Source organism: Rousettus aegyptiacus, unplaced genomic scaffold (genome assembly GCF_014176215.1).
Source record: "Rousettus aegyptiacus isolate mRouAeg1 unplaced genomic scaffold, mRouAeg1.p scaffold_m13_p_7, whole genome shotgun sequence".
NCBI lineage: Eukaryota > Metazoa > Chordata > Mammalia > Chiroptera > Pteropodidae > Rousettus > Rousettus aegyptiacus.
Genome location: NW_023416310.1, coordinates 15,450,717 through 15,467,797, shown reverse-complemented (window position 1 = coordinate 15,467,797; position 17,081 = coordinate 15,450,717). Strand labels below are relative to the sequence as shown.

General features: G+C 41.2%; 1 protein-coding gene across 1 annotated transcript in view; it reads right to left on the bottom strand.

Annotated features, from left to right (window-relative positions):
- BABAM2 (BRISC and BRCA1 A complex member 2) overlaps positions 1–17,081 on the bottom strand; it is a 342,513-nt gene that overhangs the window by 67,823 nt on the left and 257,609 nt on the right. The window contains exons 8-10 of the mRNA XM_016145351.2: positions 11,468–11,567; positions 8,423–8,493; positions 5,750–5,832 (exon numbers count right to left, since the gene is read on the bottom strand). Coding sequence (XP_016000837.1) covers positions 5,750–5,832; positions 8,423–8,493; positions 11,468–11,567 — 254 coding nt within the window. The remainder of the gene's footprint in view (positions 1–5,749; positions 5,833–8,422; positions 8,494–11,467; positions 11,568–17,081) is intronic.

Sequence of the window (17,081 nt, the reverse complement as noted above, 5' to 3'; positions counted from 1 at the left end):
TAAAGACTAAAAAAAAAAAAAAAAAAAAAAAAAAAAAGAAGGTTGAAAGCAGTGGGATGTAAAATGATACATCGAGCAAACAATAAACATGAGAAAACTGGCATGAGTGTATAAACACCAGATGAGACAGACTTTAAGAGAAGTCATATCACTGGAGACGAAGTGGGACATTTCATAATGGTAAAAAGGTCAACGCATCAGCAAGACCTAACAACTCTAAACGTATTTGTACCTAACAACAAAGCCCAAAGAAATAAAAGGAGAGAGAGCCCTCCTTGTGTGGCTACAGGTTAGCAGCAGCTATGTTTCTCTACCAAAGGCCCTTCCCAGCTCCTGCCGGGAAACCCTCTCCTTACAACTGAGCTCTATCCGGCTTCTGGCAACCATGCTCTCCTCTCGCCCTGCAGGCCTAGATAAGGTACGGACTCCCTGCTGCTGCTAAAAATACCCTGTCCACACCTTCCATTAAATTCTCTCTAGTTACCTGTGTAAAGTTCCTTAACGGACTTTAGCCTAGATAAAATCTAAATGCCTTGTCTTGGTTTGAAAGAGACTAGTAGGTGCTTATTAAATATCCATTCTCTCTTTCTTACTCAAAGAACTTTGATTTTTAACTGAGCATTTGCTGCCCCAGCTAAGGAACCATACTTCCCAGTCTGCCCCAGCTCATGTGCTGAGGCCATTTGAACTAAGATCTGGAACAAAGATCTATCTAACTGGAAGCAGTGCATGAGACTTCTTAGAAGATTCAGTAAAAGAGAAGATCTGTACCCTTCTTCCATCTTTTTTCTATTCTGTTTGTGAATGGCATGGCTGGAGCTCCAAAAGCTTTCTTGGATTGTGAGCAAGAAAGCCACGTCCAAGGGATAGTGGAGTAAAAAGCCTGAAGGAATCTGGGTCCTATGTGACTTTTGGATCTGTCATTCCAGTCCTGGACTGCCTATATATAAATGAGTAAGAAATAAGCTCCTATGTTGCTTTAAACCATTGTTTTTCAAGTGTTTATTACTGCTTCATCCTGATACACACTGGCCTGTGAGGCACTAGCTGATCTGACCCTCGCTTTCTTTCTAACCTTATTTTTTATAACTCTCCTATTTGCTCTACTCCAGCCACACTGGCTCATGCGAAGCTCTCTGCTGCCTTTAGCAGCTCTTTTCACAGCGAACTTCTTTCCCTGAGATCTCCCCTGACCCTCTAAATGGCTGCTCATTAACGTCTCAGCTGAAATGTCACCTCTTACGACCCACTTTCCCTGACTATCCTAATAGTAACTCCCCTACTTCGTCCCTTTCATAGTCCTCTGCTTTGTTCCATTATGGTATTTGTCATTTGAAATCTATATATTTGTTAGTTTACTTCTTTACTGTCTGTCTCTCTCATTAGACTCCATTAGGGTAGCTCTGTCTCTCTCATACGCATAAAACATACAGAGTCCTCTCTCTGACACATATCGCTTTGTGCCTTGCATACAGTAGGCAAGCTCACAAAATGGTTTTAAAAATGCATACCACTGTAACTTTACCTTCATCTGATCTCTTTTCTCATCAACTAGACCACAGTTTGGCTTTTTTGGAGGGAGGTAAAGGGTCAAAGAGTAAATATTATAAGCTTTCCCATCTCTGTTGCATATTCTTCATCTTTATATTTTTTCCTAACGATGCTTTAAAAATATTAAAACCACCTTAGCTTGAAGGCCACATCAAAACAGGATGAGCGTGTGATTTGGCTCCCAATCCTTGTGCCAGACTCCAAGTATCTTAAGGTCAAGTCTGAGTTATTTATTTATGCCCCCTGGGGCCTGGCATAGTACTGAGCAGATAGTGGGTTCTCAGTAAACTCAGATCTCTGTTAAATTAATTGAGTTAGGGGCAGAGAAGAGAAAAAAATGAAACGGAACACCCAAAATGGTCAGATTTGGTCTAACAGGTATTTTACCACGGAAACATGGCTTGTGGTCCAGGTTGGGTGACTGGAAGGGTCCTTTACCAATAATTTACAGGTAATGGGAAAAGACAGCTTTGCATACAGTCAGAGACTCTCTCACCTGTCCTGAAAGCCGCAGGTCTCAAACCCTTCCCTTCTAAGCAGCAACCCTGCTCACTCAGGCAGTTGCCTCCTCTTGCATAGTGCAGCCAACAGGTACCCAGGAGAAAAAGCCAGCGTTTTACCCAGTGGTTGCTTTTGTGCTGTTTCTGTGCCTTGCTATCTGGTTCTCCTGTCACCTAGCATTCTGAAAAGCTGCTGGTTTATAGAAAACATCTACCTTCGGGGGTTAAAAATAGCTTGGCAAACATAGATTTACTACATAGCCACTACAAATAATTCTCAGATGATGGCCAGGAAACCTTCCTGAAAACAGTTTCTGGATGGGAGCAAGTCCCTGATCCTGCTGTGGATAATAGATGGAGGAAGGAAAGAAGGAAAGATGCAATAAATGGACAAGAAATCTCTATGGCCATGGTCATGGCCACGGTCCTCATTCTTGGAACCACCAGGATGCCAGGAAGCTGCAGCGTCTCCTGAGAGATCCCAGAATATGTGCCATGTTTTCCCCTGAGGCATTCTTGCTTCCGCGCGCTGACACAGTCTGAGGTCTGAGACGTCTGTCTCAAGAGAGAGTGCCTCTTCCCTCCAGCATCCGAAACGCTCAGAATTGTTGCCAGCGCCTGCCCTATTGACAGTCCTCTTCCCAGGACTGGGCAGAACGGAGATAGGGTAGAGCAGGGATGTTATCTGGGGTCCTGCCAGGTTTTCAAACTCATGGAGCGGTGGAGCCAGCCACAGATCGGCTCCATCTCTAGGCACTTCCTGCTTCCTTTTTCACATTCTTGAGATCTCAGAAAACTAACTGTAATGTTCTGTCATTAAGTCTCTGCCATTCCATATTCACATCCCTATCTTTATGGGAAAAAAGGGAACAAGAGGTCCCTTGGGTATTGAAACCAAGCAAGCAGGTGCTTCCAAAGGAAGGTAAGTGTAAGACGCTTAATTGTATGACTGAATAAAACACACTATCTAACCAAGCTTCACTCTGACGTAGCAAGTCCTACATTTTAGATATAAGAACGAAGAAAAGGGTAGAAATAATTTACTTAAAGACAGGCTGTGAGTTAAACAATGGAGCAAGAAATAGCATCAAATCCCCTAATTCAGAGATGAGGTTTTATCTGCCAGAAGAGCCCAACGTTGGCAGTGACGCTAAGAGACAAGAGAACAGCCCAGGGAGGAAAGGAATCACAGCCCGAGGAAACAGTTGGTAAAAGTAAATTAAACAAATCCCAAGGTCCCTGTGGCTGCTCTACAAGGTGCCTGGGAGTTCTATGCTTCTAAAGAAGGTAATCAATAGTAAGTGAAAATATAACTCTGGGATTAGATTTTGCATGTCTGACTTGAAAAAGCTAAGATAGGAAGGTAGAAAAGAAGCTGCAAGAAATACTGGACACGTAATACTGTGGAGAGAATATTCTCTGAGGAACAGACCTTCCAAAGGAACAAGAACTGTGACAAGACTGGAGGCCGTGACAACAGAGCTGCCAGGGGCTGAGAGGCGAGTGCCCTTTACACCTGAACATCACTCCTGCTGGCCACCACCGAGCCGCATGTAAAAACACAGATTAGGATGAGCAATGCCAGGAAGATTGTCTTTCTCTTATATCTGATGTCATTTCTTTGGTAAGCAGAACCATAGCTAGGAAAGTAAGTTCCAGGAGAGAACTGAGATTTCATGCCACTTTGGGATAAAGAAACCGGTTGAAGCATTCATCTAGTTTAATGTTTGCAACTACCTTTTGTGTGTCCCTCCCTCTCTGTCCTTCTCCCATAGCCACTCTGAGAGGCCTCTAACTGTTGCCACCAGCATTCGAGGCAGGGTACAGATGCCTCTTGTTGAGCTGGACTAGAGGAATTACATCAGACTAATCACCTAAGCGACTGTCCAGGGTCATGAGAGACAAACCAAGGATGTAATCAGGGCCTGGGGTCAAGTTAATAGGCTAGAAACAGAATTCCTGGGATCAGATGGTGAGGCAAAGGGGATACGGCAAACAGGAAGTGAGATCTCACAAAGGAAGTATGACTCAGAATGGAAAGCCAAAGCAGCTCCATATATAGTCAGAATCAAAAGTTGTGGCTGGAACTATCAGCAGAGCCACAGAAGATGGTGAGTGAAGAGGAGACTGCCACAAGGCCTTGACTGTGAGGCTTCCTCTTCTACCTGGCCCTGTATTGTAGGTTAAGCTTCATAGGCCAACGTCTCCACAGGACTTGACAACCACATCCCCAGTGTATATATGAGAAAACTAAAGTAGAAGGCAGCTTGACCTAGTGATTTGAATAAGGTCCTGTAATTAGTTGGAGGCACACTCAAGATTAAAATTATTATCTTCAACTCTCTGTTTATCCGTACACATTATTAACACAAAGCAACACGCTTACATTTTCCAGATGCATTTGAGAAGAGGGTACCAATGTATGACTAGCTATAGAGTAGGAGCTCAATACAAAGCACTGCATAACAAGGTGGTTATCATCGAGAAACACCTAAAAGGCAGGGAGAACCAACTCCTTACAGGTATAGCCAACTCTCAGCTATCTATATGTGGGTTATGATAATGTTTTAATCAGAGGCTTTCCTCCCTCTGCCACTGTGGACATTTTTGGGTTTCTTCCCTAACTATCTGTTAGTATGAAATCAGGTAAGTCAAACTAATTTAAGAACTCTTTTAACCTAAGCAAATTGCAGCCAAGAAGGCCAATCTGCCAGGGAAGAAAAATCTCGTCAGTATTTTTACACTCTGATGGCTTAGCTAAACAGGACTGAAGCTTTGCTTCCTAAAATCATTTATTAAGGTCTAGGGTAGTTCCAGCTACCAGGCAAAGTCAACCCAAACCCACTGCTTTTCTATAATTCAACTTGGGAGAGCTGGAACTTTATGCCTTTAGCTTGAAGTCTTGGCATTTTGCATACCAAATTACTAAATAATGAACGTTTTGGTTAACTTGCAACTTTAACCTGGCACCATGGGTCACTCATTCTTATGTAACAAAGAAATAAACAAAAAGACTCTTAAATTATCCATCAAGAGAAAGCTGGACCAAAGTTTGACTGACTGACTAATGCAATACAACAAACATTTAAATACTACCCTGTGGAAGAAAACTGAAAAGTGATGTTGGGATTACATTAAAACGCTCAATTATCTTTAAGATATATGTTATATATTATCGCGGTTGTAGACTTTTCACTTAATAAGGATGATAACCGAATGATCAAAGCAAGTATGTTTTGAGTAATCCTGAAAGTCGTGAGACCCGATACTGGAAAAAACTCTGAAACAGAAATCCGGCTTGGATAGGGTTTCTTAAATTCAGCACTATTGACATTTTGCATGCAATGATTTTTTGTTTGTTTGGGCAGGCGGGGGAGGAGGAAGAGGGGAATGTCCTGTGCATTATAAGGCGTTCAGCAACATTCCTCACCTCTATCCACTAAACGCCAGCAGCAACAACAGTCCTTCCCAAATCATGACAATCAAAAATGTCTCCAGACATTGCTAAACGCCCCTGAGGGGAAAATTACACCTGATTGAGAACCACTAAAGGTATTTTCTCTTTAAAACCATGCAGGAAATACACTAAAGTAAAAGAAACCAAGTCAGGACATTAAAGGTTCTCATATTCTTTGTTACATGTACTTTCACACATTTTCAAATGCACGCTGACATGCTAATAGCAAAAGTATACTCACTGTGTACAAGGAAACAAAAATCTTTCCACATCAGCAGTAGAGTGAGTTTTGTAAAGCCTTCTGCATCATATTCCACGACACCTCTAAGTCATAAAAAACACACACACACAAACAAAAACTCTCATAAAAATACGGCATAGAGGAGATGGAGCCAAGTAAAGAATACATTCATAAACTCGGGGTGACTGAACCTGGGATGCATTTGAGGCAAGCGAGTGTCACCACAGGGAGGATGGGGATTTGGAATGATAGCATCTAGGTTAAGTTACAGCTGTGCCATTTACTGTCTACTATGACCTCGGGCAAATTGCTTAACCTTCAGAGCCTCAGTTTCCTCATCTGTAAAACAAATATAATATTTTCGAACTTCGTTATAGTGCTGTGTAAAACAAATAACATAGACCATAAAATGCTATGCAAATGTTAGTTACTAGTTATGAGAAAAAGGACAAATTAAGAACTCAGGTCAGCAGCGACACTACTGTCTGTACAGTAATTGTTAAGACTCAGTTTCATGTAGCCACTAAATAGTAATGAACAAGGACAATATTACTAAGTTTAGGATTATATATTAATTTCTTCCAAAGTACTTGGCATCCTTTCTCATGTTCCCCTGTCCTCCCCACCGGGCTCAGGACAGTGTCGAAATGGTAGCTGGGTGGACACTGGGTTTGGATGGGAGATGCCCGCCTCATGTGTCAGGCTCCTGGCCACTGAAGGGCCTGGGCAGGGCTCTGGTAGGTTTATCTGCCCCATTTCTCTTGAGAGTTGAGGGCTTGTGGGATGTCACCGTAATGTGACAACCCTAACCACACACTGAGGACAGGATTACTGTTCTCTGTCATCCATACAGGAAGGGCTTTGCCGTCCTTAGAGATGCCTTCTTCCGGGCTGAGTCAGCCATTCAGACCGTTAGCACTGATGGCCGCGCAGTTTAAGCAGGAAGGCACAGTTGTGCCCATTGTAAGGGCAGAACCTAAGAGTCTGAAGGCTAAGCGAGCTGCACCGAGACTGCTGGGATAGCGTTCAGAGATTCTGACTTAAGTCAACAGTTTTATTCACCAGTTTATATTTCTTTTCATGAATTTATAATTAACTCACTGTTACAACACTGATATCTAAACATTTTAGATCCTGCATCCCATAAGCAAAGACAAGCAGAGAATCTTTTTCATCAAGCATATAGTACAGTAATATAACAGTATTTGTATATATTTTAGTAGCCGTATACAAGCACTATTGTATTATATGCATAATAAAACACACAAAAATGTATATTAAAGAAGAACTGAGACTTTGAAACAAATGTAAAAGAAATTTTCACGTTTTTCTTGCACATCGATGGAGTAAGGTGGTATGTGTGCATCCCACTTTGGAGGTTATTGCCCTAGTTTCTTTATTTTAAATTATATACACTAAAGATAATCTTACTCAAAAATCAGAAGACATTTATTAACTATAGTATCCTAACTTTCTCAAAATATTTATAAATAAAACTGAAAAAAATCTTAAGTATTAAAGAAGTATTTAAAAGACAGTCATACTGTTTAGATATTGACAGTTTTATTTTGGAGACATGAAAAAATCCCATTACGGATGAGAAAATTTCTTGAAATTATTCTGAGGAATCAGGAATTTTGCTTATAATTATGCCACAGTTTGTAAAATTACATCCCAGGGAATGACCAACCTTACTTGTTATTTCATCTTCTCTTTCCTAGTCCCACTTTCCTTTGTTCCAATTTCTTCATTCACGTGTTTAAAATTTTAATTTTGTGTTACTTTATCTACCTCTATATATTTATAAACTGTCTCTGCAAAAAGGTGGGACATAACTGGGCCACTAAAACCCTTAGTGTCTATAGTCTCCCCAAGTGGGTCGAACGCTGAACATGTAAGCAGCCTGTGGGGAACACGCATTCCTCCCGGTGAGACCCGCCCTGAGCAGACGCTTGGCAAGGCCTCTGCCATCGTGTAAGGAAACGAAGCCACAGGGCGGCACGGCCACTGGCAACGTGAAGGCAAGGACAGGCGTGGGGGCAGCAGCAGCAGGAGGGGCCCGCTCTGTCGCTGCAGCTACATGCGGCCTTTTTCCCTTGAGGTGCCTTCTTCCCACTCCTAACCCCGAGAGGGAGTCATCGCTTGTGTGTCTAATGCCATATTTCCTCCCCAGATCTGTGTGGCACTGTGGGGGATGGGGTCCTGAGAACCTTGGTTCCCACCCTGGCCCTACCACTTCTCGGTGTGTGACTTCCACTGGGTTACTGAGTTTCTCAAAGTTTCAGGAATTTCTTCAGCAAAGTGTGTTGCTAATCACCTGCCTGGTTCACCTCATGACAACTGTGAGCTGAGGGTGGTGACGGTGCTGTGCAAACTGTAAAGATCTCTACAACAAGCAGGTCTGCTACCAGGATTACTGCTGTGTTTGGGGCCGGTCATGCTACTGCTCCCGGAAAGAAATTCGATTTTTATTATTGGCTAAAGAATGTTAAAAAAAAAAAAAAAAAAGGCTTCTTGGGAGCTTTAGAGCAAGCAACATACCAAAAAGAATCAAAATGGCATTGAAAAGGTATCATATGTAAGAACTAAGTGCCATCTTCTCAGTCGAGCTGTCACAGGTTCATCAAGAAGAGAGGGCACTCTGACACAGGGTTTAAGCAAAGAAGAACTTACGTGCCAAAGTGACTAAGGAAAGCAGCAATATACTCTCTTCTTTTGTGATATCCTTGAATCACATACTGCACCTGGAATAGGAACCCAAAGCTAAGAAGTGGAATAGGACATTTTCAAATGCTTTATTACAAAAAATTTAAAAGATTCAGAGAAGTAGAAAGAATAAGAAAAACACGCATATTTCCGCCGCCTATATTCAACGACCGTGAATATTTGGTCTAGTTGCTTCATCTAGCCATCCACCTACCTATCAATCTCTCAATCAAGCTTGTGGAAATGTTTTAAAGGAAATTAGAGACATCGTGATAGTTCATCCTAGATACATCAGCCCTGCATAAGTATAGTATCATTATACCCAACAAATTTAGCAATCATTGTCTGAATTAATCTAGTATCCTGTCCTTTTTCAAAATTTCCCAGTTGTCTCCAAAATATTTTCTTTTAAAAAAGGGTATAATCAGAGATCAGGTGATTTATCTAGAAAACCTTTTAATCTAGAATAATAGGTCCTCCTGGGTGTGTGTCCATGTTTCTATGTGTATATGTCTGCACATGACATTGACTTTTCAAAGAGATTAGGCTAGTTCTGCATTCTAGATTCTCCGATTGTTTCTTTCCCTTTTCCATTATGTTCTATATTCCCTATAAATTGGAAGTTAGAGCTAAAGGTGTGATTATATTCAGGTTAAATATTTTTGGCAAGAAAACTTCATAGGTGAGACTGGGTTTGATCATCAGTTAAGGTGACGGCAGCCAGATCACTCCACTGTAAAAAGCTGTTTCCCTTTTGCCATAGTGAGTAACAATGGGGTAGACCTCTGGAAGCATGTGAGGATCTAGCTCCCCACCAACACCATACGCCATGGTTTTAGTAACTGTTGCAAATCTTTATTTGAAACAATTATTTCATTAGAGCCTGAAAAATGGCAATTTTTGAATTCCACCATTCCTTTCGCATCTGTCAGCTGAAATTCTGCATAAAGAAGAGGTTCCTCTCATCGAATGGGGCTATTTGGTTATCCTGAACTACAACTCCTATTGAAAATAGGTAATGTTTAATTCTTTCTTTTTAAATTCCTAATATTCAGAATAAGGAGTGTTGTGATAGATTTTATTTTGCCTTTTTAATATTTCCTTGTTATCACCAAATGACAGTTTCTATTAAAAAATTGCGACCTTAGTAAGCCAGGCTTCTGAAAGTTAGTCATTTACCCATCAACTTCTAATACAAAAATACCTCCCTTATAATGTCCTTACAATGAGTGCAAAAAAACAGTGAGAAAGAGACCCCCGAAACTGTTTATACTGGCTGTAGCTATAGTGAGTTTCCATAGCTAACAAAAGCTCAAGATAAAGTGCTTGAAATAACCTTGACACAATTGGTACTGATAGCCACGTTGTACCCTTTAAAAGTAAAACAATTCTATTTATATAATAGAGGTTTATGTCAATTTATAAAAACAGTGCTTACTTTGCAGGCTTAATGCAGGATCAGAAATGTTATTTTGGGAAAAGAAAAACAGATGATAAGTTTGTTTAAGTGGCTTTGTTTAAAAAGAGGATGAAAACAGTTCTGTATACTTGATTTTAAAAACAGAAAACCATTTTAACAGAAACCCACAACAAAACTGGCTATAAAGATAGATTCCAATGTAATTATGGAAATTCATTTGAAGAGACTGTTTCTAAAAGCAGCCATACTGTCCTCGTTTGTAGCAAGCAGAAGAACATCAATTTTAAAAGACAAGTGAAATTAATGAAAGGGAACCAGATAAGAAAAATGAACTGATTCTTATATTTCTGGGAAAATGGTATAATAATTTTTTTTTTTGAGGAAAATGTATGACTAAAAATTAATCTCAATTGGAGAGCTTTAAAAAGGCTTTTCTTCTTGGTTCTGGAAGACCAAATTTGCATTTTTCTCTATAATATTGGGACACAGATTTGAAAGCAGTGCAAAGTCCCATAATGTAAATAAGAATTCTGTCCCCTGATCAGTTTCGTAGGAGGGTAGAGGCTGGGGGAATTTGGTCCAATGAGAAGCAACCACTCCATGAAAGTTAAACACCCTGGAATCTGTGCCAAGCCCACAGACTGCAGGGTTGCCAGATTTTAGTTTTTCTGACATTTAAAAAATAATACTGAAGCCTTTGAAGTATTATTTTCTATGTAGAAATGAGCTATCTTTTGAATGAAAGAGACAAACAAAAGATTTATTTTCTAAGCCAATGTGACGAAGTCAATAGGAGCAAAGTAAACAGCACTTTGGGAATTAAGCAAACTGAGTCAGTTCACTTGGGAGAAGAAAGCCAGTATTGCTTGTGGATTATTATCTCCAATTTTCAGCTAAATACACTGGCCGGACATACTTCTTAGACATATCTGACAACAACCATTAATGCAAACTCAGCTAGCTACTTGCCAATGTAATGGCTCATTAACACAGCTGAGAGAAAGCTTTAGATAATCTGATGTGCCTGGCTGTAAGACCAGCTGACCTGGAAACCTTGCCCCCAGGACCAGGACTCTAGCAAACGGCTCCTAGACATGACAGAGAAAATCAAGAACTGACTATTAAAAAGTGAGGTACAGAAAAGCAGCAAGAGATAAGGCAGCTCTACAGTATTACCCTAATACTAACTAGTCACACGCACACACACACACGCACGCATGCGTGCATGTGTGCATGCATGCATAAAATAATAGGAAAATAAAGTTAAAAATTTTTAAGCCATAAGAAGGCATAAAATCTAGCAAAAAATTAAAGCATAAAAGAAATTCAAGAAAGAGGAGATACATGTTTAAAAGATGAAAGTAAAGCTGGAACGGGACGTCAGACTCCTTAGAAAAGGAAGAAGGAGGGCAAAGAAATGGGGAGAGAAACCAATAAATTGGAATTCGAAGTAGGAAAGGCCGCTATTAGATGGAGAGTGAAACGAAGAAGATGGAGTTCGAGGACGGCGCTCGCACGATGGTGCTCGGTTGGAGCCGCACTGGGGAAAGCAGACTCACGACTCACGGGGCAGGGATCGGGGCTTGGTTTACCTTGTTGGTGAGCAGGTGGCACACTTGAGGAACGTAATCGATGAGACATCCTCCTCCTGGAAAAGCTGGAATGTGAAGAGCTGAGGAGCCTCCAAGTGCACTGAAAGGACAAGAGTACAATGGACACTTCTCTCAGGGCTCAAGCAATTACGAAGTGAAACCCCAAGCAGACTTGGCTTCTCTTACAAAGGTCTGCCCACCAATTGCCTGAATTAACGATGGTGAGAATGTGGGTTTCGCTTTATGATTACATTTCTATATGTCAATCGATTTTGTTAAATCAGCATGTTCATGTTACCCATGACTAACAACTAATGATTCATAACAACTCATGATTCTATCGCACAACAGTACAAATTAGCAAATTTTGATTGGCATGTATAAATGTCTTACCAACATTAATGGGTTTTACTCATTACTGAAACATAGACTTTTATATTCTTTGTTAGGCTCAATGCAGTGCTGGGCAAAGATAAGTCATTCATTAAACACCTTAACTGAACTAAACTATCATTGTAACAGCAAATTCTCTGTTGCCTTGCGCTTTATGGTCCTCATTTTTAACATGAGGCAGGTAGTCTAGGGCAGAGCTCACGAACTCCAGGGTCCGCCCAGCCCAGGCAGATGAGGCAAATGAACAGAGAGAACTGGAAATTTTATGCATACTGGGAACAGCTCTCCGCTGCTCCACGATGGATGCAAGCCTAATTTTTCAAGTGAAGCCAGAAATCCAGATTATTTAATCTCTCAATATTCAAAAGGTGGCAACTAACTAAACATTCCCTGAAATACTGTGCTAGCTGGTCCCATGTCTATGGGCCAATGTGGGTAGGACATCTGCAACTAGTCCAAGTAAACACTGATATTCAATTCAAAGTACAGTCGAAAATCACTGATCTAAGAACAAAGACACAATTTTGATCCAGTAATAGTTTTCAGAACTTGCAGGGAGATTCCCTTCTCAGTTTAAATTAGCCAGCATATGATTATTAGAAGAAATTGCTCAGAACCTTACAGCATGTACTTTGCATATTATCCTTAATTTTCATTTCATCTTCTTTCCTACTCTCACGTTCCTTTAGGCCTAATTTGTCTTTCTTATTTGAATTTTATTTTAATGTACTATATATTTCTGTAAGCCCCTTAAACTCTCTCTGTAATATGATGGGATATCAAAAGACCCCTAAAATCCCTTAATGCTGTGATTAGTCATTATCCAAGTTCCCATGATTACAAGGTTGTAAAGAAAGCAAAGCATTTCACAGCAATAGTCTAGAAAACCATTCCTAAATAGTTTAGAACAGATAGACTCAGTCTAGAATTTAGGATACAGGAAATAATACCCATAACTACTGTAAGGACCCCAGACCCAGCCTGTTTTTGTACTGACAACAGATTTCTGAAAGTAAGTTTTCTGGTAAAAATTAATATTATCTTTATTTATTTAAGGGAATGAAAAATCCCCGCCTCCCCCCCCCCCCCAAAAAAAAGTAAAACCTCAGGTGATGTGAAGAAGCCAACACAGAGTGGAAATATTCGGAAATATTCACTGTTGATGTTTTCTACTCAGATGATACCTAAAAAGCATAACTCTGACAACAGAGAAAATTATAAGGCAGGATTTGACTATGATAACATTAATGAATCATCTACACTCTGCAACTGCTCAAAATCAGCAAGAACTTCATTTCCGTTTGCTACTCTCAGAGTAGACACTGGATCGGCTTAGGCTAAACTCTAACGAAGACTAGGAAAATTCCTATGACTTCTTATGAACCAGAGGAAGGCTTTTCATCCCTTCTTTTGTATGAAAAAGTACAAAGAAGGCACACATCTAACCAGAGGTTCTAATGGTACCCTTAGGATGAAAAACAGATTAAGAAGAAAATTCTATAGCATAAACAAAAATAAACCCAATATTTATATCCTGTAGTTACTGGTGAAATATCTGCATAACACAGAGAATACCAAGATCCAGGCTTCTCATAGCTTGCTTAGAGCAACAATCCTTAGCATACTAAAATTCCAAAAAAGTAAGCTGGACAGCTCCCTGGAATTGAGTATAATAATGGTTTTGACCTATATAAAATGTCACAGGGTAAGCTCTTAATCATTCATTATGTTGAATACAAGGAAGGAAAATAGTCTGTGGGTAATCCTCTAAACTTGAAACTAACTCTCTCTCTCTCTCTCTCTCTCTCTCTCTCTCTCTCTGCTTTTGAAATACAGGCACTGAACAAAAATTACCGATAACTATGGGAGTAGCGGAGGCGTGGAGAAATTCAAAACACTGGCTGCTTTGCTGCCGGGCCCGTCTCTCTGCATTCTCTCCTGTGATTATCAAGGACTAACACTTGTGGCAAGGTGCATTCTCATTGTCTAATGTAATCCCACGATTCAATGAGGTGGGAATTATCACTGTAATTTTACAGGTGAAGAAATCAAGGCTCAGCAAGGAGAAGGAATTTCCTTGGGTTCACACAACCATAAAACGGTAAAGTCAAGATCTGGACTCAGGCCTGGCTGTCCCGAGTCCATGCTGTTACTGCTGAATTATGTGCCTCTCTGAGGGCAGGGGGATTTTAACTTTGAAAGGGCCACAGGGATGGAAAGAAACAGTTGGCCTGGCTACTGGTGAGCTGGGCTGGGGTTCTGGTGAGGCTAACGGGCTTCCCGAAGCCCGCAGACCACCACTGATGCAGGCGCTGTGACGGGCAGCTCCTCTCCCTGTTCGACGTTCCACACAGCAGCAGAGCAAGCATCCCTCCCGGTTTCCCGTTCATACGTCATACTCTCCCACCCCACCATCGGACAACTGGATTCACTGGGACCAACGACTGTGTCATGTCTAACTGCGGAGGACTTAGCGGTGCACAGTAAGCCGCACTGTGTGAAGCGCTTCAGTTACCACGAAGAATAGTTTTAAAGGAGAGTTTGTTTCTAAAAGGACACTGACTGCATCCTTTATGCAACTCAGTACAGCAGCTTTTTAGCTTGTGAGGGTACTGGACCTGACTTCCAGCGTCACACACTGATAAGTGCTGCTGATTCATGTATAAATATCCTCCTCCTGGGTAAATATTTAACAGCTTGCTATAGCCTGAATGCCGCCCTGATCGAACTGAATAAACAAAGTTAAGTGCCATGAAATAAAAGAACTATTATGTTTTTAAAGGGCGCAAGATGGAGGGAAGGCCTAGTGATCTCTAATTGTTTAATATTCATGACTCGAAAGACATGGGGCTGAGCAGGTACAACAGAAAACGCGCCCTGTGCAGAGATTCCGGGGCTCACGCAGCTATCCCCGCGGCTGGCTGGCAGGAACCGACTAACCCACTGCGTGGCTGGGGAAGGGGCGGAGGAGATGAAAGGGACCACTTGCTGTCGATTCTTCTGATCTCTAGAGCGATGCAGTGAGACACCAGAGCAAAAGGTGAGGAAAGTCGACGGCCGTGCCAGAGTCTTAGACTGAACTTAGGAGGAGAAAGAGGTGGAAAGGGCTGTCTCGAGAAGGTACTTCCTATCTCTTTGTGGACTAAAATGAAACAGGAAATTACCTGGTAATTCTTAGAACTGCCACTGTAGATCTAAATTAGAAGGACAAGGCCAGAGTTTGAGAAGCCTTTCCAACGATGCAGTTAAACAGGTCAAAGGTAACCAGGAAAGCACTTCCAGGTCTGTCTTCTTGGCTCTAAAAGTTATGTTATGTTAACTGTATTAATACTTTTGTCTTCCATGAGAATACAGCTAATAGAGCCCTTTGTGAAATTTGTTCTGTCGATGGATATTCAGAGCATCTCTCATATTGAAGACTTGCCTTGGCTACAGTACGACAGTAGAAAAGAAATATTTTTGAGCATTCTGACATGAAAAAAAAATGCAAGGAATCAGCCTGTTTGAAAGCTTGATTGGGGCAATGGGGTTTTGATTTCGACTCATTAGGGAATACCAACTCATTCCTTCCCATGTGGGTTCTGCCTTACTGGCCAAATAAAATGAGCAAAACGTGATTTGGCACTGGAGAAAGCCAGAAAGGCCAGTGATTCTCAGTTACAGTTCTTGCTTCTGCCAAGTTTGCTCTTTGGTTCTACTCAACTTTCTCCTCAGGGCTGTGGGGATAACACTCCTCTCAAAAAGAGGCATCACTCTCAACAATTAAAAGGTTAGAGTAACGATTAGAGTTACACTAATATTAAAATAGCACCAAGCACTCCAAGGGAGACTTTATTCTAAAATGCCCCTCATCTGAGTGTTCTGTGTTCAAGTGTTATGTTAAGGCGCTGTCAGAGATGCTTCGATCGCCTTAGTGTCCCGCTTTGCCTTTGAATCGGGTTCCGAGGGAGAGGAGGTTGACTTGGTTGCCTCTTCCACAGTATGACTCGGAGGAGTGTTGGAGGTTGAAGCATGGCAATGGGGAACTTTGAGGGTGGCAGAGGGACACCAGACACAAGCTGTCACTAGCCCTCAAGCTAAGAGAAATCCCAGAGAAAAGTGAGCCTTCAATTCGATTCAATGAACGCTAACTGTATGCCTAATTCCCTTTAAGGTCTTAAGCTTCCCATTCAGGATATGTGACTAGGGCACTCCTTCAAGGCAGAGGAACACCAGGGACCTCGAGAATCTGCAGTAATTTATAATGCCAGAGTGCTGCCTGGTAGCCCGCCAGAAGAGCCATGACAATAAAAAACAAAAATCACTGTTATTTGTTGAGTATCCACTTTGGCCAGGCACTCTGCTAGGCATTTCATTATCTCTAAACTTCACGGCAACCCTGCCAAACAGACTTAATGAGCCCAATTTACAGATGAAGAAATTGAGGTTCTAAAGAGTCTCAGTATCTTATCCAAGATTACCCCGCAAGTAAATTGCAGAGATGGGCCTGAATCCCAGTCTTTCTGGTTCCAAAGTCTCTGTCCTTTTCCATTAGAAATTCTTTCATAGAAAGATTGTATGAAGTTTTAAAAACTTGAATCACCCTATATACTGAAATAGTGGTATAAGAGGCTGCTGAAATTATCCTCAAAAAAGCTTTTATCTATAAAATTCATCACCTTGTCATCCCACTTTTTCTTATCTTAAGCTATCATGTGTCACAACAAGGTAACTTGGTAGAATAAAAAAAAAAGTCATATAGGTTCTGAAAACCCAGAAGTATATAAATTCTACATCAAGGAAAGACGCCTTTTTTGAATTACTGGATTTCCTTTCCCCCAGTAAAGCATTTCCTAGAGCTATTGTTAGGCTCCATCTCATTTTATAGATTCAACTTTGAGCCATCTCAAGAGTCTCTGGATCTCTCAGTTAAACAAAATCACAGCATAATTCAAAATGAAAAAAATCTCCATGAGTGTAATAGGAGAGAAAAATAAAGACTCAAAATGACAGGTCTTAAGTTAACAGTAGGAGGAAATTTGGGGAGGCAAACTGGATGAGAGGTCCACGAACGCACCGGTGTAGACCCGGCCATAGTCTATCTATGACAGGTCTAATGTTCCCATGAAGCACGCGTCACGTGTACACTGGGTCTCCGTTTAGAGTGGCCTACCACCACGCCCACTGTGCAGTGGAGCTCTGTGTTCCGTTTCTTGTTTCCCATTTTTAGAGGGACATGTAA